The 23502-nt window shown below is 36.3% G+C and overlaps 3 protein-coding genes across 4 annotated transcripts; 1 reads left to right on the top strand and 2 right to left on the bottom strand.

Annotated features, from left to right (window-relative positions):
• Positions 1-36: 36 nt before the first annotated feature.
• On the bottom strand, positions 37-17322 carry cc2d1a (coiled-coil and C2 domain containing 1A). Its single transcript, XM_087805583.1, has 27 exons — positions 17170-17322; positions 16189-16253; positions 15901-16033; positions 15691-15797; positions 15345-15590; positions 14358-14667; positions 14161-14270; positions 14002-14074; positions 13062-13157; positions 12866-12993; positions 12725-12797; positions 12519-12652; positions 10876-10957; positions 10702-10778; positions 10531-10626; positions 9543-9665; positions 9407-9465; positions 9200-9316; positions 7020-7152; positions 5855-6006; positions 5693-5783; positions 5477-5632; positions 4447-4581; positions 4257-4383; positions 4118-4194; positions 2403-2450; positions 37-1161 (listed from the first exon to the last, which is right to left on the bottom strand). The coding sequence occupies exons 2-27, from the start codon at positions 16243-16245 to the stop codon at positions 1123-1125; spliced, it is 2979 nt and encodes a 992-aa protein (XP_087661709.1). The 5' UTR covers positions 16246-16253; positions 17170-17322; the 3' UTR covers positions 37-1122.
• Positions 17323-17397: 75 nt separating this feature from the next.
• LOC148089317 (uncharacterized) lies at positions 17398-22856 on the top strand. Of its 2 annotated transcripts, XM_087783505.1 has the most exons (8): positions 17398-17427; positions 17735-17803; positions 17882-17981; positions 18063-18324; positions 19304-19589; positions 21102-21232; positions 21296-21397; positions 22355-22856. In XM_087783505.1, the coding sequence occupies exons 2-8, from the start codon at positions 17771-17773 to the stop codon at positions 22425-22427; spliced, it is 987 nt and encodes a 328-aa protein (XP_087639631.1). In that variant the 5' UTR covers positions 17398-17427; positions 17735-17770; the 3' UTR covers positions 22428-22856. The 2 variants fall into 2 exon arrangements, with proteins under 2 accessions (XP_087639631.1, XP_087639621.1); XM_087783495.1 differs by having other exon boundaries at positions 17882-18324.
• A 34-nt stretch (positions 22857-22890) lies between these two features.
• On the bottom strand, positions 22891-23421 carry nanos3 (nanos homolog 3). Its single transcript, XM_087785592.1, has one exon. The coding sequence runs from the start codon at positions 23419-23421 to the stop codon at positions 22891-22893; it is 531 nt and encodes a 176-aa protein (XP_087641718.1).
• Between the last annotated feature and the right edge of the window lie 81 nt (positions 23422-23502).

Below are 23502 nucleotides of genomic sequence, written 5' to 3'. Positions count from 1 at the left end.
GCTAAATAAAAATAAAGGAATAGAAAAGAGAACTCGGTGATTTAACCCTTTTATTGATGTCAGCACCTTCATGAAGGTCAGACTCACCACACCTTTAAAATACAGTTTCTTGATACTTTATATACATTTATGTTGAAGCACAGATTTAATAAAAACACCACGGATGGATTAATGCACTTGTACATGGAAGGAGATGAGACAACATGATGTCATGCTGTGAGTCAGCAGCGCTTTCAAGGTCGAGGACGTAGTTTGATTGATGTCCAACCAACGTTGAAGAAAATGTAGTGTTGTCGAGTCGTGGAGAACACGTCAATCAAAGGATGCGACATGATTGACTGGCACCATAGAAGTGCACTTGAGATCAGAACCAACAGGAACAGTCGGTCACGGTGACCCGTCTCTGCGGCGCCGGTCTTCACATCAGACGCCGGCGTCTGTCCGTCACAGCTGCAGCGGCTCTAAATTGTTTCCTAATTGACGGCACATCGGGCTTAAGTCTGTCTAAGAGTCGCAGAGAATCCAAACAAGAGGCGCATTACTGGCAAATGTGGAATAATCTGCTGCCCGACATGAAGGCATTACGGCGGAGAAAGTGAAGAAAAAGCTGATGGAGTAGAAAAAAGAAGCAGCTTTCGGGAGCTAAGCCAGCCTCGCATTCATGGGAGGCTGTTAACCCCCCTTAGATATAGAGAAGAAAAAAAAAGGCGACTACGACTGATCTTGCCGTCTCCTTGGTGACACAAACACTAATCCCTCATTATGGGATGTCGGCTCCAGCACCCCCTCCCGCCCCCCAAGCTCTGTTTTTCTTTTTTCTTTTTTTATTCCCATATCACACCACTCCAAATGGAGCAGATTACAGTAATCTGTGAACACTGGAGCAGACAGATTAGATTAGGATCATTGCGCACATTAAAATGCAGGGAAAGGGGTTACACAGGCCGACGTCCGCCACTTCAACACACTCGAGGACATTCTTGGTTCATCAAAAAATAGGATTTTTAACCCCCCCTTGATCCCACATAGAGCTGTGTACATGTGAACTGAAGGGAAAGTCTTTGGGTTGTGATTGTAGAGTCGCAGATCATGATTTAATGAACAAGAGCGTCGGCCACTTATTCAGCTTCTGTCGTGACGTCTTCTCTTCAGAGACTCCAGCTGAAGGAATGTATGGAGATGATCAGTGACATCACAATATTGAATATTTGACTCGAACCAAAGGTTACTGCTAGTTTATTTTATTGAAATCTTCTTTTGTTCTTTTTTTAAGTAATTGAATAATGTAATTTCTATGAAAGGATGAATTTGTCCTTGTTCAAAAAAAAAATTGGAAAAAATAAAGTAAATGTATTTTTAGTTAAAAACATTTTTAAATAATTGATATGATTATTAAAAAAATAAAAATCAATTTTCTATATGAATTTTTTTTAATGCGTTGCCTTTTAAGTTAAAGAAACAATGATGAAGGGACGGGGGAAGAAGAAAATGAAGGAAAGATAGGAGGAAAAAAAAGACAGAGAAAGGAATGGAGAAATGTAAAAAAGAGGAGGAAATTAAGGCATAAAAAAGAGATGAGGGAGAAAATAAGAGAATGAAGGATAATAGGAGTGAAAAGAAAAAGCTAAAAAAAAGAAAAGAGAAAGGACAGAGAAAGGGGTGGAGCAAAGAGAAAAGAAGGGGAAAAATAAGGGAAAGAAACAATGATGAAGGGATGGTAAAAAACGAAAATTAAGGAAAAGGAAAAGCTAAAGAAATATAAATAGATAGAAAAAAGATTGGGGCAAATGAGGAAAGTAAAAAGAAGAGGAAAAAGTAAAAGGAAGAGATAAGGAAAATAAGTAAAGTAAATAAACGAAGATGGAAAAAGAAGAAAACTAAGTAAAAAAAATATATATTAAAAATGAAGCTAAATAAAAAATAAAGCAATAGAACAAGAGAACTCTGTGATTTATTATTAAATTAAATGTATTTTTAGTTAAAAACATTTTTAAAAAATTGATATGATTATTTAAAAAAAAAAAAAGGCAATTTTCTATATTATTTTTTTTTTAATGCATTGCCTTTTAAGTTCAATATAAAATGTTGGAATACTAGAGCCACAAGAAAATACCAAAAGAGTAACAAGAGACTTGATTCACTTTCAGCCAATCATGCGTCGTGCAGACGATCATGTGACAAATGTGGAATAACTATATCAAACTCTATGTGTGAAATTTTTTGAATTTTTCTTATTAATTATTATAAAATGCAACCTTAAAATATATAAATAATTGAATTGCATTTTTTCACAGGTATAAATAAATGCTTAAAAAATGGGAATCAATTCAACAATTGAAAGTTTCAACATTTGAAATGTTAACTTAAACCAATACGTCTGAAGACACTGAGAACAGACTCACCTCATTCTCCACCATCCTCAGGCGACCGAGAGCGTCCTTGGCTGCTTCCTAACGACACAAACGTACAGTCACAAGTCAACACGACAGAGAATAATGACCGAGGCGAAGAAGAATTTTCTTTACTATACACCTGAAGTACTGAGAGGACGTTTGGAAGCTAATGAGAAGATAAACTGAAGTAACAAGAGCCTCCATTTAATTTAGTAGGACGACCGAGATTCAACGATATTGTCGTTACACTGTCACGACACAACAATCAAAAGCTGCAAATAAGGACATCAGTTGTTTTATAATATCAAATTAAAAATAAATATCAATACATTTAATTCAATTCAATTTATATGAATAAATAAACGTTTACTTGTCAAGTAGTAAATATATGGGTAAATATGATAGAAAGTTATTTTATTACAAAACTATTGAATTGAATGTTCAAGTGTCATCAGAATATTGAAGGGTTACATTTAGGATTTCTTTAGAATTTAAATGTTGGTGGTTTTAATTAAATTAAATTATTTTTCATTAATATTTCAATTCAAGTATCTCTACGTTGAGTTTTTGACCGTTTTTGTTATTTAAGATTTGAAATAATTATCAAATCAATTCAAAAGTATTTTCTTTTACACCTAGATTTTGATATGTCAATTGTTTCTTAATCAATATATTAATATCAATATTATTTTCATTTCTATCCTTTTAAATCCAATATAAAATGTGACTATAATAGAGCCACCAGACAATAACATTGGTTTGGAACCACGTCGTCACATGATCGTCTGCGTGTCTCTTGATTGGCTGAAAGGTCGATTTATTAAAATGTATCATATCATTATGTATTGATTTTATATTGGATGTAAAAGGATACACACCTACTTAAAAGAACATGGGAAAAAACAGAATAATTGGAATTAGAATATTAAAGTTGCGTGAAAAAAATTCACACATTCTTACAAAACCATACATTTAAAAAAAAGAAATTCAACCTTCAAATATACAAATTAATTTATTAAATTAAAGGGGTGGAGGAGGTGAAATCAAAGCTATTTTATGGTTTATATTTCAATAGTGTGTGCATAAAAGAAAATCATTGGATGTTTTATCGAACAAATAGCACTACAGTATTCACGGCTTTCCATTGATTTGTGTGAAGCAATTAAACCTCCGGCCACTAGTTGGCAACATTCACTATTTACTGACAACAAAACCGGTGAAATGGCAGCAACGAGTGAAAAAGAAAGAATGCAACAGACTCCAGCAGCTTTTAGAGCTGATATTTGGACTCATATTGGCTTTAAAGCAATTTAAAGTTTACAAATTTAACACTCTTATAGGAGTTGGAAGTCGCTCCAGGTTGTTTGAGATGTAAATGCACGTCATTGTTAATATAAGTTTAGAAATTACATTAGAAATTATTAGAAATTAGATTAAGAAAACATTTGCTCATTTCTTTGTTGAATCTAGAAACTAGTGCTCTTTCTTTAAAACAAATAGTGAAGTAATTTGAAATAAAATGTATTCATATGTGTGTTTAATTAATTTTCATCCCGGTCATAATATTACATGATGAAAGCAAACCACTGATATTCAGCATCAATAATAAAGTTAAGTTAATATTTCTGTATCATCAGATCTTGGCGAGGGCTGCAAAAACATAGAGCAAAAAGCCACAACTTGAGTCATTTTCCTGAGCGGACGAGTCATGTCGAGTGACTCACCCTGTTGTCTTGGCTGGAGTATTTCTTCACCGAGTCGGTGAGTCCTTGTACGAAGCGTCGCAGAACGTTCTCGTACTCTGAAACACATGTCCAGGGTTAGACGACGATTAGGGCGTGAAAGGGTCGTCGAGGGTCGCACCTGAGAGGAGAGCCGGCGAGCCACGTTCCAACTGCGCCTTCTGCCACTGGAGTCTCCGGGTCACGTCTTTGTACTGATGCACGACGTCGGACGGAGGGTCGCGACGGTTCTTCTTGTAGTCCGAGATCTGCGTTCAGGATTGCAGGAGCGTCAGAGAGCAGCCGAGGTCAGGACACACACACACCCTCACCTTCCTCTCCAGCCGCTCCCGGTCGTAGTTGAGGAGGCTGAAGCTGTGGAGTTTGTACTCGTGGGGGGAGCTGGAGTCCGAGTGGCTGCTCCTGCCGCTCGCCTCGTGTCTGGGTTTGGACCGAGGAGACGGAGCCTGAACATGCACAGAAACACACATCGTCAAAAATATGATGTAAAGCTAATGAGCAAAAAGAGTGAATAAGTAGAAACATGCTGTGATAATAAAGTCTACAAGAGTGTTTGAATGTTTTTAAATCGACCCGTTTTTTATCTAAAAATAACAATGTTTTGATTTTTAAATCACATTATCAAAAAGGGGAACTAAAATGGTATTTTATTTAAAATAAATATACATTTAATTTTGATTTAAAAGACAAATATTTATGGAAATACACGTCATTCTTATATGAAATTGTTAACTTTTTTAAGCATTTGATTTTTATTTGAATAATTTTATTAAACTATTTCTATAATGAAAGGTTGTTTTTTTTTTTACAATTTATCTTGTTATGAATGATTTTGTTTTTTTACATAAAGAGTGTGATATTGAAATTTCAATTATTTTAATTATTAATTCAAAACAATGATGTTGCTATAAAACTGACATCTTTTAAAATTGAATTTAAAAGGCTACAAATGTAAAATACAAATACATTTGAAAATTATTTAATAATTATTGTAATCAGATTATAAACTATGTGTTAAAAAATGTATTCTGAAAATAAATCATTTATCTTTAAATTAAATTATTAAAAAAAAATCCAGGTTTCAATATAGAAATAATTTAATTTAATCTTTAAAGATAATAAGACAATACTTCAAAAACAAAATTTCATTACAAAAATGTATCCATTAAATACTCAAATACAGTTCAAATGTTGAAAAGACACATAATAAAACGGAACATTTAAATAAAACCACATGTTTGTTTATAGTAGGCCTGATATGTTAAACATAAACTTGTTGTCAGAACTATTTTAAGATGAAATAAAAAGTGTTCATCCGACTTGTGACCTGCATCAACTCACTCGTTCCTTCTGTCTCTCCGGAGGAGAGAGGGAGGTCACGGGCTCCAGCACCAGCCACGTCTCAGTCACCGGACTAAGATCCACTCCAGATACCGGCTCTCGGATCTTCACCCGGACCTCCAGCTTCCCACCCGTGGCCTTCCGCCCGTCCATCACCTGAGGAGGAGACACAGTTACGACGGGAGCGCCGGCATGGAGACGAGTCAGAAGTTCTACATCAATGATCTCTCGCAGGTCACAGTGGTTCTCCAGAGGCTCCAGTTTGAGCTGAGCTGTTCCCACAGACTTGTCGGTCTTGAAGAGACCTCTGGAGAGAGAGAGAGAGAAGACACCATTGAAGTCACACAGACGTGAAGTCGAGCTGGGAGCAGACGGTACCCTTTGTGGAGGATTTCAAACTTCAACCCTTTGGACTGGATCACACGTTTGAAGCCTCGATGCGAGCGGTTGATGTTGAGCTTGAACGTCTCTTTGAACTCAGGGTTGCTCGTGTTTTTTATGGTGGCGGTTTTATCCCTTTGAGCCTCCTCCTACACACACACACACACAACACACACATGTGACTACAAACATAACCAATACAACACACACATAATTACACACACACAGTAAGACACACACACAAAACCAAAACAACACACACAGGTACAAACACAACTGTAATTATGTGTATGTATTGTTTATACACACACAAGCACAACACACACGTGATTACAAACATAACCAATACAACCCACAAACATAATTACACACACACAATAAGACACACACACAAAACCAAAACAACACACACAAATACAAACGCAACTGTGATTATGTTTTTGTATTGTTTATACACTTCAGTACAACACCAAAAAAATTACACACACAACACCAAATAACACACACACAGAATACCAAAACAACACACACACATATTTACACAACCACAAGACAATGCACACAAGTAATTAACACAAACACAACACAAAAACAACGTTACAAACGAACACAACAAAAAACAACTGCACACACAAATGCAACACCAAAAAATCCACACACACAAACATAACGCCAAAACAACGACACACACATTCACAACGCCCAAAACAAAACAACCACACACACAAACACAAAACAAACACACTCCCCGAACACAACAACCGCACATACAAACATAAAACAACCATACAATCAAACAGCCGCACATACAAACACAACACCAAAAAATCCACACACACAAACATAACGCCAAAATTAACGACACACACATTCACAACACCCAATACAAAACAACCACACACACAAAACAAACACAACTGTTTTGAGTATTGTTTTGATTGTTAAAGCGCTTTGTGACCCTGGTCTCGAAAAGCGCTATATAAATATATATTACTTACTTACTTACTTACTTACAACAACCGCACATACAAATATAAAACAACCATACAACCAAGCAGCCGCACATACAAACACAACACCAAAACCTCCACAATCCCAGACAAACCCATCCACAAAAAAAACACACACAAGTTCAAGAACTCACTACAACGTTGCTTCTTACCGAGCTGGGAAAGGGAAACTCAAACTTCACGCTGGCGTCTAGATCGTGAGGCGACACACCTGAGGGAGCTGGCAGGTTGATGCCTCTGATGATGTAGAGAACCATGTCGCTGGGCGCCAGGTTGGCATTGATCCTGCAGCAGGAGAGGGAAAAGTTTGGATCCTCAGGAATGTTGTTTTTTCTTTTTCTTTTTTTTCTAGTTTGTTTCGTTTTTTTGCTCCTTTGCTCTTAATATTGATTAAATTATAATTAAAAAATAATAATAATAAATAGTTAAATCATTTTAGAATGTACTTTCTAAAAAATACTTTTTAATATATTTTTTTAAATAACTGTGGCTATAATTAAAAAATAATAATAAATAGTTAAAACATTTTAGAATGTACTTTCTAAAAACTACTTTTTAATATATATTTTTAAATAACTGTGGCTATAATTAAAAAATAATAATAAATAGTTAAATAATTTCAGCATGTACTTTCTAAAAACTACTTTTTAATATATTTTTTTTAAATAACTGTGGCTATAATTAAAAAATAATAATAAATAGTTAAATCATTTTAGCATGTACTTTCTAAAAAATACTTGTTAATATATTTTTTTAAATAACTGTGGCTATAATTAAAAAATAATAATATATATTTAAATCATTTTAGAATGTACTTTCTAAAAAATACTTTTTTATATATTTTTTTAAATAACTGTGGCTATAATTAAAAAATAATAATATATAGTTAAATCATTTTAGCATGTACTATCTAAAAAATACTTTTTAATATATATTTTTTAAATAACTGTGGCTATAATTAAAAAATAATAATAAATAGTTAAATCATTTTAGCATTTACTTTCTAAAAAATACTTTTTAATATATTTTTTTAAATAACTGTGGCTATAATTAAAAAATAATAATATATATTTAAATCATTTTAGAATGTACTTTCTAAAAAATACTTTTTAATATATTTTTTTAAATAACTGTGGCTATAATTAAAAAATAATAATACATAGTTAAATCATTTTAGCATGTACTTTCTAAAAAATACTTTTTAATATATTTTTTTAAATAACTGTGGCTATAATTAAAAAATAATAATATATAGTTAAATCATTTTAGCATGTACTTTCTAAAAAATACTTTTTAATATATATTTTTTAATAACTGTGGCTATAATTTAAAAATTATAATATATAGTTAAATCATTTTAGAATGTACTTTCTAAAAAATACTTTTTAATATATTTTTTTTAAATAACTGTGGCTATAATTAAAAAATAATAATATATAGTTAAATCATTTTAGAATGTACTTTCTAAAAAATACTTTTTAATATATTTTTTTTAAATAACTGTGGCTATAATTAAAAAATAATAATAAATAGTTAAATCATTTTAGAATGTACTTTCTAAAAAAATCTTTTTAATATATTTTTTTAAATAACTGTGGCTATAATTAAAAAAATAAATAGTTAAATCATTTTAGAATGTACTTTCTAAAAAATACTTTTTAATATATTTTTTTTAAAAACTGTGGCTATAATTAAAAAATAATAATATATAGTTAAATCATTTTAGAATGTACTTTATAAAAAATACTTTTTAATATATATTTTTTAATAACTGTGGCTATAATTAAAAAATAATAATATATAGTTAAATCATTTTAGAATGTACTTTCTAAAAAATACTTTTTAATATATTTTTTTTAAATAACTGTGGCTATAATTAAAAAATAATAAATAGTTAAATCATTTTAGCATGTACTTTCTAAAAAATACTTTTTAATATATTTTTTTAAATAACTGTGGCTATAATTAAAAAATAATAATAAATAGTTAAATCATTTTAGAATGTACTTTCTAAAAAATAATTTTTAATATATTTTTTTAAATAACTGTGGCTATAATTAAAAAATAATAATAAATAGTTTAATCATTTTAGCATGTACTTTCTAAAAAATACTTTTGTAATACTGTGGCTATAAATAAAAAACAATGATTTAAATATAATAAATGAATAATGTTTTAATAAACGTTTTAATAAATGATAATAAATAAAAAAAACAACATTATTTCAAATCATTCTCAGTTTTACAACAAAAGTTAACGTCTCAAATTCAAAGGTTATTTTAGGTTTATTTAGATGCAACTGGTATTGATTCTCAACACAAAAGTGACTGACTTGACCGAGTTGAAGGTTCTCTCCTCGGTGCGACACTTGGGAACAGGTTGACCTTTAGAGTAGGCGTTCTTCAAGATCTCCAGGTTTTTATTACACTCCTCGATAAGTCGCTCGCACCTGCAGCGAGGAGCAAAACAAGGAAATCACACACGAATGAACTGTTTTAAAAACAGTCGACTTAATAATGGGGATGTAAAGAATCCTCACTTGAGAGCTTCGACGACGTTCCCTAATCTTGTGAACTCCTGGGAGTTATTGAAACATTTCTGTGAACCGAAGACAAAAGAAAGTTAGTTTTTTCAGTTGAAGAAAGTCAAAAGAAGAACAAAAAAACGTTGTCGACCTCGTGCTGCTTCTTCAAAAGTTCCATGAGGCCGTGGAACTGTTCGCTGGTGCGAGCGGAGTGAGGAGAGGAGCGGGAACGACCGAACGAGAATTCATTCTCGCTAAACGGAGTTGCAGGAACCTGCGGGAATGTAAAGATGCATCTTTAACACTCGTTATTTTTACTCTCCAGACTAAAGCAGGTTTTGAAGAGAGGTTTATTATAATGTTTTGGTTATTATCAAGTCAAAGTTAATGTGTTCTGGTAAAGTGCTATATGGATATTTTTCATGATGTTGTTCAGTGATTATTTATAAATAACTTCAACATTGAATAATTACAATTTATAAAGTCAAATATTTTTACAATACATTTCGACATATAGAGTTTGATATTTTATTCCACGAATAAATTATCAATTCTTTATTTTTTTTTAATTTGTTGCCTCTAAATACAATATAAAAATGTTGGTATAAAAGGAAAAACGTACCAAAAAGAGTAATAGATGGAATTTAACTTGAATTTCATTTTACTATCAATTCAAACTGGAATAAATAATTCAATATTTTCAATTATAACAATTTATGTGGAAAAAATGAATTGTTGCGTTAATTAAAGGCAGCTTAACTCAGTAACCCCTCAAAAATCCCTTGTTTTATCTCTGGGTCAAGGTGACCCAAAGGCACAAAAACAAATGTGTTTGAGGTATCCCTTGTGTTATATCTGGGTCACAGTGAACAACCTTTCTGGCCTCCAGAAAGGGATATGCACACATTTGTTTTCAGGCCTTCGGTTCACATTGACCCAAAGGGTTAAGTTCCAAAAATGTGTTTTTAAAGGGATTTTCTTTTTAGTTATACAACTAAAGGTGAACTATTTCACTCATCCTTTTATTCGAGTGTTCTCTTGATGCCACTCATGCCACACACACGTCAAGATTGTAACTATTAAGAGTTTCAATGAGATGTAAAGAACTGTGATAAAAACACGATTACTGCAGTTACAACCTTGGTGATATCGACAGGAAGGCCCGACTTGGCGGCGGTGATCATGGGGTCCAGTCCTTTGGCGTGCCTCAGGTGCTGCGCTGCAGCCGACATGTCCTTGGAAACAAGACCAAGAAGGCGTCACAGAGAAGAACAGATCTTCGGGAGGCGCTCGTGATAGAAGAGACTCACCTTCAGTTGCTTTGAGCGGAGAGCAGCTCGCGTGAACGCCTGGCGCTTCAGCAGCAGGAAATCTATCTGCCCCTGGGCTGAAGAGGATCGGTTGGGAAAACGGTTAGAGATGAAAACCTAAAACAAGCTCAAGAAATTCTTACTAAAAAAAGGTTGAACTGATTAAAAAGTCACCTTTAGTTCCTGGCTTTGCGATTGAAATCGTTTCTTGAGCTGCAGGAGACTTTGCTTTCTGAGCAGGTGGACGAGCTGCAGGCTGCAATCACACGACCGGACGAATCAAACGGCTTTTTCTGGATTTTCATGAATTATTTGTTTGGGTTTTCTTGCATCATTTGATCGTGATTAAGACTTTATACTTTCTTAATGTAAAAAACTAACTGACATATCGATTGATATTCCTCTCCTTCATCTTTCCCACATTGGGGAAATTTGAGGTTTCTAGCAGTACCTACACATATTAGGACATTCAGTACATATATTAAAACAATAATAGCAATAATAAATAAAACAAAAAAGGAGAAATAATACATCATTTTAGGATATATTATAAATAATTCTAAATATATCCACAACAATAAACATTTTATAACAAGACAATAACTACTAATACTTATTTTTTTAATGCACACACTACAGAAAAGGGAAGAAAATGACTGATTAAAAAAACAACAATATTCTTTATTAAAAGACGTGACTGCAGTGGTCAGAAAGAAACGGCAAAACCTCCTTTTCATAATAACTTGAGGGGCTTTTTCTCTCAGGGAAACACAAGACGCTTCTCAAATGAAGCTCATTTCATTCACATTTTAAATAAGAACGACAGGTTAAATAAGATTTTCCTTCATTCATCCCACAGTGGGGAAATCTGAGTTGTCACAGCGGTAAGTTCACAGTAGAAACAGAAATAAGATTAAACAAACAGAGCAAAATAATAATAATAATAAAATATCCTGCCATCATAATATAAGAAAAGGGATATTTAAAGATGGTTCTATATTAAGCTTAATCCTAAATATCAAAAGTGATTCACTCTTAGTCATTACTGAAGGATTTAAACATTTATACTGGCTCTCAAATATTATTTTTAGTTATAAATAAATAATATATAACATCTACACCTCAGATGTACACCAGGGGTGTGCGATTACATTTCCTTCAGGCGCTACTTTATATACCATGACTGTTTTAAGGGGCCGTCATGTCAATATAAAGAAGGGAAAAAACATTTGAAATAAAAAAGGTGTGATTATGCCTCTTATAGCAAAGAGAGAAAAAGAAAACCTAAATTAAATATTAATTTGATGGAAAAACAAAGGTAGAAAAAAAGAGTGTGAAACATTTTTTTTTTTTTAAATGTTATGGTGTCTTAATATGGTTAAATGAATACAAAATAAAATTGTTAGTCAGCTATCAAAGGAACTTCAACATGATCATACTTTGATCTTATGAGGGCCACATGAACACAGGAAAAAGGCCGCATGTAGCCCCCGGGCCGCCCTTTTCCCAGGTCTTATGTGTACTGTATCTTTTATAAGTGTATGAATGTTGAGAATTAAAATAGGTTTTTGAATGATTTCCTGGAAGACATTGAGGAGTTTTATTTGATCAAAATTCAGTAAGTAATTACAAATTCAGTTTATCTGCAACAACGCCTGTGTTGTGTGCATGTTTTTTAGTGAGTTAGAAAATTGATTTTATTGTATATCGTTGATCCAAAATAGTGCCATAAGTTTGACCCTGTGAGAACATTGATGATTTAATAATGTTGGGTGATAATTGTCCGTCCATCGTTACATTTCTGCTCGTCCTTTTACCTTGGCAGCTCTCGCTGGATCCTCCTCCTCGTCGCCCTCAGCATCTGGGTCCTGATTGACGAGTTTCATCGCGTTCTCCAGGACACCCATAAAGTCCTGCTGTTCATTCTCCGAGCCCTTGAGCGGGGGACAACCTGCCGAGAGAATCGTCTTAAATAAAAAGGAGCCGCTGCTGTGACACTCCCTGTGATTGTGTTATCTCGTGCCTGGTGGTATTGGAAGATCGGTCAAGTTGACGGGTCGTCCAGCTTTGTGAGCTTTCACGCTGTCTTGATATTGCTGAGAGAGGACGAGAAGAGAGTGAATATGTTTGGTTTTTAGTAAACAAGAGTAAAGATTCAACCAACTTTGACTATGCGAAGATGCATGCGAGATTTCCTGTCGTCTCCTTTGCTCTTGGCGGCCTCTGCCGCCGACTTGTAGATGTCCATCCTCTGCTGCAGAGCTTCGGCCACGTTGGTCGGCGCTTGCAGTTCTTTGAAAACGACACATGTACTTTAAAATTCAACAAGACACACGACAACGGAGGTGGTGCCATCTCACCGGCTTTCTCTGCCTGCTGAGGTGCAGGAGCAGCAGGAGCAGCAGGAGCAGCGGCCTGAGTGGGAGGAGGAGACGACTGTACTGCGGCGACATCCCCTGAGAGGACAAGAGTTTAAGAACATTAAAATAAGAGGTGGATAATTGTTTTCCTCATTAAAGCAGGGAAGAAATACAGATAGTTAAAGTGTAATGCGGAGTTTAAAGTAGAGAAATTAATCTATAATATGTGATCGTTGTTGGATTATAAATGGGGAAAATGAATAAACTCCAATAGAGGAGTCAGATGTAAAGAGGGTTAGTTTAGAGAAGGGGTCGCCAACCTTTAGAAACACATTCTCATCCCTCTAGTCTCCTATTTTAGACATTTTAGGAAAACCATTAAAACAAATAAATAAAAATATTTTCAATTGGTAGGTTTTTAAGTTCAATATAAAAATGTAGGTATAAGTTCCACCAGACAACAAAAAACACTTCTTTTTTTTTTGTTTTTTTAAATAAAACCTTTAAATATATGAATTATATTTAATTCAATAAAAATAGTAAGTAAGTAAGTAATTTATATTTGTATAGCGCTTTTCCAGACCAGGGTCACAAAGCGCTTAAACAATCAAAACAATATTCAATAAAGTATATACTTTAAAGATCAAGATAAAACTGATAACACAACAGGAGTTCTAGAAAATTAAGGAAACGCCTGAACAAATAAAAAAGTCTTAAGATGTTTCTTGAAGGAGTCAGTAGATCCATCAAACACAGAGGGAGAGGAAGATCGTTCCAATAATTCTACCCTTTAAAAAAAGACATCATTACATTCCATTATTCAGAAAATATTAAGTGGTATAAAATGTTAATTTCTACTATTTAATATTTTGATGGCACTGATCTACTTCTAAAGAGGAAGTTAAATGAAGAAAAATACATTTGTAGTCCAAATACTCACCAGGCGGTGGCGGTAAAGAGTCCAGATCAACCGCTTCACCTCTGTCCAACTCTTCAATGACGGAGTCCAACTTCTGCATTGATTAAAAAAAATCAAAAACAATATTCTTATTTTGGATAAAATTTCAATCACAAACTTAGTTTTTACTGCATCTCTGACCTTGGCGATGATGTAGTTCTTCTTGGCTTGGTCAATATCTCCAATGTGTTTGGCATTAAGGGCTGCCATTTTGTATTCTCTCTGCCGGGACAAAACCGCCTGCTTCACGTCTGGAATCACAGGCAAAATTTAGCAGATAAAATCTCTCGGTAACGAAAAGAAAAAAAACTATGTCTGAAGGGTCAACGTCTTCTAACCCGAGAGTCCATCGTGCGACTGGTTTGGAGTGAGAGGGGAGATGGCAGGAGTGTCAGGTGTGAGTGCAACAGTGGGTTTTTGGGGTGGGGTCAGATGGAGTGGCTTGGTGTTAGAAGCAGTCGGTGCAGACTCGCGGAGAGGCTTCTGATTCACGGGAGGAGACGGTGCCAGCGTTGGTTCTGGAGGCTGTCGTTCATGGACGACTTCTGGTTCCGTGTCGCGCTTCACGCCGAGAGCGACGGGAGGCGGGATCTCCTCCTGCTTGACGGGCTTTCCTTTCCTGGCAGACGCCAACATCGACTGCAGTGTCTGTCGTTTACAAATGAAGGATTGTCAACACAAATATATACACAAATATATGGAAGATCATCATAATATTTATTGGTTAAATTTAACATTTGAAATGTTAAAACTTTTTTCAAGAATTTAATTTATTTAAACGTTATTTTCAGTATCATTTCTATATTGAAAGGTTGAATTTATTGAGCTTTTTTAAATAAATGAATTAAAAATGGTTAATATTTTTATTATTAGAATTGAAATATCAAAATAAATGTTAAAAATATGAACATTTAGTTTGATATTTCAATTCCAAAAATAAAAATATACATGTACAATTGCTACCCTTTTACATTTAATATAAAAAACATTAACATAATAGCGCCCCAAGTCAATACCAGAGGTTTACTGAGCCACTTCTATGTAGTCATGTGACCGTCTGTGCGGCACATGATTGGCTGAAAGGTTGATGATTTTGAAAATATTCGATTTTGAAAATTGTATTATTAAAACAAAAAAAATATTGAACCTTCTAATATAGATTAAATATATATATATATATATATATATATATATAATATATATAATTATAACATTTAATTATTCCAAAAAATAATTAAATAAAAAAACATCAAGTTTCAACATTTGAAAAGTTAATCTCAACCATTCAACTCTCAAAGTAATGGACAGAAACGTAGTTTTTTCACCTTCAAACCTCGTTCAAATCTTCGGACTTTACTGGACTCCCCAGAAGCCTTCGCATTAGCGATGGCCAGCTGGTACATTTCTACGCGCTCCACCAGCAGCGACTCCACACTGGCTGCACCAGTCGGGGCGCTGGCGGGGGAACTATGGGATGGTGCTGGCTTTTTAGGAACGCTCGGAGTGACGGCTGGAGGTCTGGTGTCTGGAATGTCCCCATCAGCATCTTCCAGAACATCGTTCAACTCGGCCTGTGTTCACAAACACTGGTCAGGTGGAGCTCAATTTTGGTGACAAGAGACTGTAAGAATCACACATGCAAGCTTCACATGAACAATGGAATGGTTTTACCAGGAGGTCTTCATCGTCCTCCAAGTCTTCATCGTCCATATCCTCATCGTCCAGGTCTTTCATGCAAAGAGCCGCCATTCGCTCGATTTCAGCCATGGCAACAGGAGCTACACACACGACGTCAATAATGATGATCTTACTGAACCACCTCAGAAGTCATGCCTGTTCAACGATTGTCACAAGCAATGAAGGGAATTAAGCCTTTCTCACCTTTCCCCACTTCTTTCTTTTTCTGGGGCTTCTCACCTCCACCAACAAGCTTGAGTAGTTCTGCCTCAAGATCAGCATCATTTCCGACATCATCCATCCCTCCGTCAGGGTTTAGGTCCAGCAGCAGACCCATCTGACAGATTATAAAAAGAGGAAAAACCAATTGGCACCTTCACCTTCCCGTTCTCTTATAATAAGTGCATCGAACACTAGACTATCTTGTTACTGAAGATATTTAACTTCTTATTTTATGTTTTGAAACTGATTTTATTGAAATATACGAGTTACCTGTTTGGCCCGTGCTGCCCCTTGGCCCCGGTTTTGGGGGTTCCGACTGCGACTCATTGACTAGGCTTAAAAAAAGATAAAGACAAAAGCTTATTAACACTAGACACATTTTTTTATATCAAATAAATCTAAAATGTAACTATTAAAATGACCCTAAAATAAATGGTTACACCCTTCTGTTTTCATAAATGACCCATTCAATTTTCAAGTGCAAGTGGAAGTCAGTAGTTTGCAAGAAACTTTTAAGTCTGGATCCTTTATTTATTGATGCTAATATTTCATGCAAGTTAACAACCTTGGAAAGACAAATTGCTCCGCCTCTTAACCTCCCCGGCTTAACAAACATTCTCTAGTGATTTTATCTCAAACTTTATAACTTTCCAGATTAAACCGATACCACTGCTTTTATATTAGCAACACTTTTTAGGACATGAATTAAGACCATATCTGCCGACTCCGACATGTGAGAATTATAAAAGAAATGTGGCATTGACTGGATTTAATATATTCGAAATAACTGCTTTTAACATTCACACAAAACACATTTGTATTTGTTTATTTTTGAAAAGTAACGCTTTCTTTAGATTTTAAATTGAACAAGTGTAAATAAACATGGTTGTTTTATTCTCACGTGTTGTCTGACAATTCAGTGAATTCATTCAGTGACTCAGCACTTGACATGAGACATAAACACTGTCAGGCAGCATTCATTTGTTTTATTTTTATTTTTCTTGTTGTTCTAGAAGTTGACACAAATCGTCAAATATATTTCTTTTTACACGTAAAGATCTTCATACCCACTAAAACATTACATTAGTTACAGTTAAAGTAAGATAAAGTAAGTAAACGTGGTACTGGTCAACTCTAGAAACGAATGTACTTTGCTGTATATTATACATTAAAAGTTAAAACAGTGCAAGTTTATCGTTTTATGACAGCTTGGAGTTTATGAAAGTCAAAACAGTAGGACTGGTTGTTTACCTTGTCAATCCACGTCAGCGAACACTCGTCTTACGGTTTAAATAAGTCATTCACTTCTGCGTCAAAACTGGTTTTATTTCGCTAAACGTGAAGAATCGGGTTTGTTTTGTTTCAATATGTCAAAGACAAGCCGAACAATTCACTTCCTACATTCCGTCGCCAATAGCAACGGCCACAGCACTTTACGGCAAGTCGAGTTACGCCCAACGTGTGACGTAAAAGCATCTGCTCAACCAGTAGCGACCGCGGTTTCTAACAGTGAGTTTATAAATATTATTTTTTACAGTTATAGAATTGTAAATAACAAAATACATTTCATTCTGACCGTGAACATTTGTACTTTGACTGTTTAACTGACGGTAGGAAGTTACATTAACGTAAAGCAGTTAATTTATTAGACGTGCTTATTTGTTTGTCGAATAATGTTTAAATACACATTTTTTAAATATATATGCTTTAAAAAAAACAATAGACTGATTTAAAATAGTTTAATAGTACTTGAAAATTAGAACGAATGGGATGAATACTGATAATTTGATTTGATATTGTTGTTTTTTTTTATCAGAAGTTGGAAGTCTACTTCTTCACCAACGCAACCAAAATGGCTTGTTCAACCGATGAGATCAACAATATGGTATTTATTTAAGAAGACTATTCAACTGTTTGATTAGTTTGTGTTTATGTGTCCTATAAATGAATACCATCTATGTAGGGTGAATCTGAGGAAGAAATTCCAGAACTCATTCCTATCACTGAGTCTGCTCCATTGTTGCGTGGAATAAAGGAAATCGAACAGCAAAAAGAAGAAAATGGTATCTATCTAAATGTCGATTCCAACATCACAAATAATCAGGAAGCTTGGGTTGGAAATGATCGTAGTGTCGATGTAAAAGCGGACGATCCACCGGAGATTCAACAAGAGCTGGAAACCATACACGAAACAAAGGGTGAAGAACAAGAGTTGCCTTGCGAAGAAAAAGAAGAAACAGGTGGACAACCACCCAAGAAGAGAAGAATGGGCATGTGCAACGTGATAAAAAGGGAGAAAAGTAAAAACATAAAAGAAAATGTGACAGAATCTGACCCACCGGCTGACCCGGAAACTACAAGGACAGATTTCATTCAGCAGAACAGTGAGAGAGACTCACTCGAAAGGTAAGAAAATATACATGAAAACACGATTAAAGTGAATTTATATATATGTATATCTTCACATATATGTATCCCTCTTATTGTCAACGCCTAAGTCAGATGAGATGCAGCACAGAATAAGAATATATTCCTATTCTTGGAAGGAGATCAGGGGTGTCAAGCCAACATTTTTATTCGTTTAAGGCGCCAAAAAAAAGTATATTTACTATACTTTCTTTTACCTGAATTGCAATATTGAGAGCTCAATCTCCCTTCGAAAGCAGTTTTACTGTTACTGAAAGTCTCTGTGTAATTGTTGATATCTATAGGTAAGTAAGGTGTCCCAGAAAATCAGGGAAAAGCCTGCACGAATAAGAAAGTCTTAAGATGTTTCTTGAAGGAGTCAGTAGATCTTTAAACACAGAGGGAGAGGAAGATCATTCCAAAGCTTAGGAGCAACAGTCTGGAAGGATTTCTCTCCTCTGGTCCTGAACCGTGTGCGAGGAACCATCAGTAGATTCTGATCCACAGACCTCAGAGCCCGAGCTGGAGTGTAAGGCTGGATCAGATCACTGATGGAAGGAGGAGCCATGAATAGATCTGAAAGTAAGAACCAGAATTTTAAGGGTTGATCCTGAAAGAAACTAGCAGCCAGTGAAGAGTTTTAAGGATCGGAGAAATGTGAGTTCTTCTACTAGAGCGGGTCAGAATTCTCGCTGCAGAGTTCTGTATCAAAAGCGCTATATAAATATAAATTACTTACTTACTTACTTATAACCTCTGCTCCCTGTTATATCTTAAACACTGGCATATGTATAGGTCACAATATCAAGATGAACATTCATCTACTTTGGTTTGAGTCAACCTCAGGCAGGCTTCATTGCATTAAATGACAGGTTTGGTCCCCAGGCCTTGAATGTGACCCATGTGAGGTAGATCATTATTATAATTCATGAATAAAGGGTATGGAATCTTAAATTCTTATTTATTAATCCACATACAGGATGGAGAATGGAGGCGACGGCAATGTCTGTATTCCTGCCGGAAACCTTACGGATTCAAATGTAAAACCTTCCAGTGAGGATCAAAACAAGGATCTTTGTCTCGGAGAAACGGATGAAACAAAACCAGAAGCACCGGTGGAGATCAAGGAGGAAATGACAGGAAGTCTCGAGTCCTGCATTGATATACCTGCAGCCGAGGAGAAGATTGATGACAACAGAACGGTTTCCTTACAAGATGACACAGTTAAAGAGATCAATGAAGATGGTTCCGACATGTCAAGAGAGGTGGGCGTTTATAGAAGTATATCAATCACACCAGAAGACTTTTTGTAAGCATTTAATATATTTTAATACTTACATTCGATAACTTCTATATTAAAAAAGTGATTTTCTTTTAAATCATTCAAATATATATCTAAATATTGTGGTAATATATATTTTAAAAAAAAAAGTTATGGGTGAGAGGCCACCTCAGGTCCTAGTTCCCACTGTACCTGCGCTTAGTCTCCTGAAGTTTGCGCAACAGACCCTACAGCTATGTCTCATGCATCAGATGTCAGGGTTTGCTAGAAGGGTTACGCTAGCCGAGGCAGATTTTGCCAAATCTAAAACCCTGGGTTCGCTCTGGAGTCCGGTCAACAGGATCTTTAGCACCCTTCTTGCCCAGTGCTTCGTACAGGGTTGCAGGAGTTGGGCAGCATGAGGGAGAAAACGGTTGTAGGAATTCACCATGCACAAAAACTCTTGCAGCACTTTGGTCGGGTTCTGCAGCGAAATTCAGCACTTTCTGCCAAAACAGGATGGCCCAATAAAAATCAATTACCCCAAAACCAAATTGACATTTTGCAGGGTTATCACTGTGGTCTTGGGATTCACTTTGGAAAACACTAGCGCCGGCCAGGGGCGTAAAAAAATCCTGAATGTGCGGGACAGGATAACGGTCGTGTGAAGTGACTTCATTTAAACGGCGATAGTCGACCACATGGTCACCATGAACCATCCGCTTCAGGCATCATGTGAAGTTGCGAAGTGGCAAAACTTCAAGACGACGTGCACATGCAAAAATGTTGTACATCGTTCAGAGCAACGAAGGCCGCAAAAGCGGGTTTAGTAAGTGATGGAAAAATCAGAAAGTAAACGCTGGTAAACGTCGCCACCAGCTAAAAAGTAAGCGTGTGGCATCTGCGTAGATAAGTAAGTGAGTAAGTAATTTCCACTTGTATAGCGCTTTTCCAGACCAGGGTCACAAAGCGCTTAAACAATCAAAACAATATTCAATAAAGTATATATTTTAAAGGGAAAGATAAAACGGATAACACAACAGTAACGCACTGCATGAAGACTGCATGAATCAAACGCTGGTTAGTCACATCTACAAGTATTCCATTTGCATACAGGAAATCTGCGCCAATAATAGAAACTTTAATAGAAGCAACTACGAATTCCTACTAAAATATTGCCCTTGAAGTTTACAGTCACAAATGTTGAAATACTTGATCCATTTGCAGCGCTCAACTGCAACCCACATCCTTGTGTCTTTAAGTCACCGTAAAACATGTACCAGAGGCTAAATCCTTGATGAAAAGCGGAGTTTTATGGTCAACAGCTTCTACTGAGATCTGGCCCTTTCCTTTACCCGACGCCTCTAGCGTACACGGTGGAACACAACGTCTTGCCTCACACCAGCCATCACCGCTGGATAGCTGTGTTCCGTGAGGGGAAATGAACCTTCAACCTTCTTGCTGCGATCGTGCCAACCACTGCCTCGTGTAAAGTTCAAACTTCTTCGTCCTGCAGAATCCTGAAGACAAACCAGGCTGTAGTCCTGCTACGAACACAGATGATCTCCAGAAAGAAACCCGCGAGCAGTTCGGCCCAGAAGGAGATCCCGACATATCAGACTCGCAGCTGAACGACCTGTCATGGACGTAAGCATGAAGGTGTTTGGGTGATGAAGACTTAAGTTCTCTCCTCAGACCTTCTACTTGCAGCGAGGAAGACGTGTCGAATGACGGGAGTTCCGGCTCGGCCGAATGCATCGAAGACGCCACAGGGCTGGTCTGCGGCCTGATCCAGGAACTCTCCCGAATGAAGTCAGTAGTTTGACAACTGGAATTATTTTTCGAGATTTGAGGCGTCGTAGAGGAAAAACAAATGTGAACTTTTATGGGAGCTTTAACTCTATGACTCACAATGACACAAGACGCTTGTTTCTAGTCAAGTTTACACAAAATAAACTATTCAAAATGAATGAAGAAAACAAAGATTAGACTAAGATGTACATTTATGCCGGGGGTCGGTCTGTGAATACAAGTAAGTAAGTACTTTCTATTTATATAGCGCTTTTCAAGACCAGGGTCACAAAGCACTTAAACAATTAAAACAATATTCAATAAAGTATATACTTTAAAAGGTCAAGATAATACTGAGAACAACACAGGAGTTACAGAAAAATCAAGGAAAAGCCTGAACAAATAAAAAGGTCTTAAGATGTTTCTTAAAAAGAGTCAATAGATCCATCAAACACAGAGAGAGAGGAAGATTGTTCCAAAGCTTAGGAGCAACAGCCTGGAAGGATTTCTCTCCTCTGGTCCTGATCCATGTTCAGGAACCATCAGTAGATTCTGATCCACAGACCTCAGAGCCGAGCTAGGGTGTAAGGCTGGATCAGATCACTGATGGAAGGTCTGATCATGAATAGATCTGAAAGTAAGAACCAGAATTTTAAAGTTGATCCTGAAATAAACTGGCAGCCAGTGAAGAGTTTTAAGGATCGGAGAAATGTGAGTTCTTCTACTTGAGCGGGTCAGAATTTTCGCTGCAGAGTTCTGTATCAAAAGTACTTACTTAAAACCTAAGAGCCTGACCATGAATAGATCTGAAAGTAGAACCGGACTATGGTGCAAAAATCGTTGGCGACTCCTGCTTTAAAGAACTCGATGATCGACATGACTGAAAGTTTCATTACTAGTATAATTTTATAACATTAAAAAAATATTAAAAAACGGATGAAATGACCAATTAATTCCCTCCCTTTCTGTCGCCCTCAGTCGTACAGTTATGGCCACTGACCGAGAGCTGACGAAGCGTGGAGGACGTCCGACTTCAAGGAACTCCAAATGAAAGTGACATTTATTTTGTTGATAATAGGTTCGGCAACTGTTTTTTTTTTTTAATGGAATCTTGGTCATCGTGTTTCCAAGTTGTTAATATTGTTTGGTATTCTTTCAATAAAGTTTTTTTTTTTTGGCATCGGGTGACATCGACGAAACACTCAAAGAAACGTTTCTTACAAACATTGTATTCACACACGTTGTCAAACCTTCATGCAAGTAAACAAATAAAATAACTACACAAACACTTCAGAAGCATGATGTCAAATCTATGGTTTTAAAATGAAGTCAGTGACGATGATCGTTGATTCATATATATGACCCTGGTTGTTAAAAGTCTTTAAAATGTGTTGGTGCATCTGGTCTGTCCAAAGAAAATAACTTGAAAACAACTGGTAAACTTTTCACAAAACTCGAACATACACATAAAACTTCAAAAACCAAACGTTATATTATAAAAGTCAACACAGTCCTCAGGGCCTGGACTTCACATAAACGGAGGCGTAGGCTCGGTCCACTTTAGGGCAGAACCTCTTGGTGTGCGCCGCCGCCCCAGTAGCGCCACACAGCGGGCACACGTACTCCCTCAGGTACGGACACAGTACGTCTCCGTCGCGGTTCTTCAGCCAGTGGGAGTTGAAGACCACCTCGGTTTCCCCGTTCTGTTTGCAGAAGCTGCACATCATGGGCGGCGCGCTCGCGTCTCGCCCGCGTCTCCTGCGCGGCGCGTGCACGCGCTCGCACCTCGGAACCGACTCGCATCTGACCCGCCGGACCGGGTGACCCCGAGAAGGGGTCGTCGGTACCGTCGGCGGTTTCGGCGAATCCATCGAGTGGTCGTCCAGGGTGTTGATGCGCCAGCGACCCAGAGCGGCGCAAACGTCCTCCGCGGACTCGTGCGGTTCCGAAGCGGTTTTCTGACCCAATATGTCCAGGATGGCGTGCGACAGACCCATGTAGTCTCTCCAGGGCTGGAAGCTCTGGGCTCCACAGTTGGGATCCATGATGGAATTCTGGGGCGACATGGATCTCAGGTGGTGCAGCATCGCTGGTTCTGGAAGAAAAAACTTCTCTGGTTCCGAGAA

The sequence above is a fragment of the Callionymus lyra genome, chromosome 1 (genome assembly GCF_982586985.1).
Source record: "Callionymus lyra chromosome 1, fCalLyr1.hap1.1, whole genome shotgun sequence".
Classification (NCBI taxonomy): Eukaryota; Metazoa; Chordata; class Actinopteri; order Syngnathiformes; family Callionymidae; genus Callionymus; species Callionymus lyra.
Note: the sequence above shows the minus strand (reverse complement) of the source record. Positions and strands in the feature narration are given on the sequence as shown.

Bases quoted from the DNA above. Each gene is read 5' to 3' on its own strand.
- cc2d1a (XM_087805583.1), bottom strand. From the start codon at position 16,245: ATGAGTCGCAGTCGGAACCCCCAAAACCGGGGCCAAGGGGCAGCACGG. The intron at 14,271-14,357 runs GTTAGAAGACGT...CTGTGATTCCAG, and splicing joins GTCGCACGATGGACTCTCGG to ACGTGAAGCAGGCGGTTTTG. The intron at 12,653-12,724 runs GCACGAGATAAC...TTCTCTCGGCAG, and splicing joins CGATCTTCCAATACCACCAG to GTTGTCCCCCGCTCAAGGGC.
- LOC148089317 (XM_087783495.1), top strand. From the start codon at position 17,771: ATGGCTTGTTCAACCGATGAGATCAACAATATG. The intron at 19,590-21,101 runs GTGGGCGTTTAT...TTCGTCCTGCAG, and splicing joins GTTCCGACATGTCAAGAGAG to AATCCTGAAGACAAACCAGG. The intron at 21,398-22,354 runs GTCAGTAGTTTG...TGTCGCCCTCAG, and splicing joins CAGGAACTCTCCCGAATGAA to TCGTACAGTTATGGCCACTG.
- nanos3 (XM_087785592.1), bottom strand. From the start codon at position 23,421: ATGGATCCCAACTGTGGAGCCCAGAGCTTCCAGCCCTGGAGAGACTAC.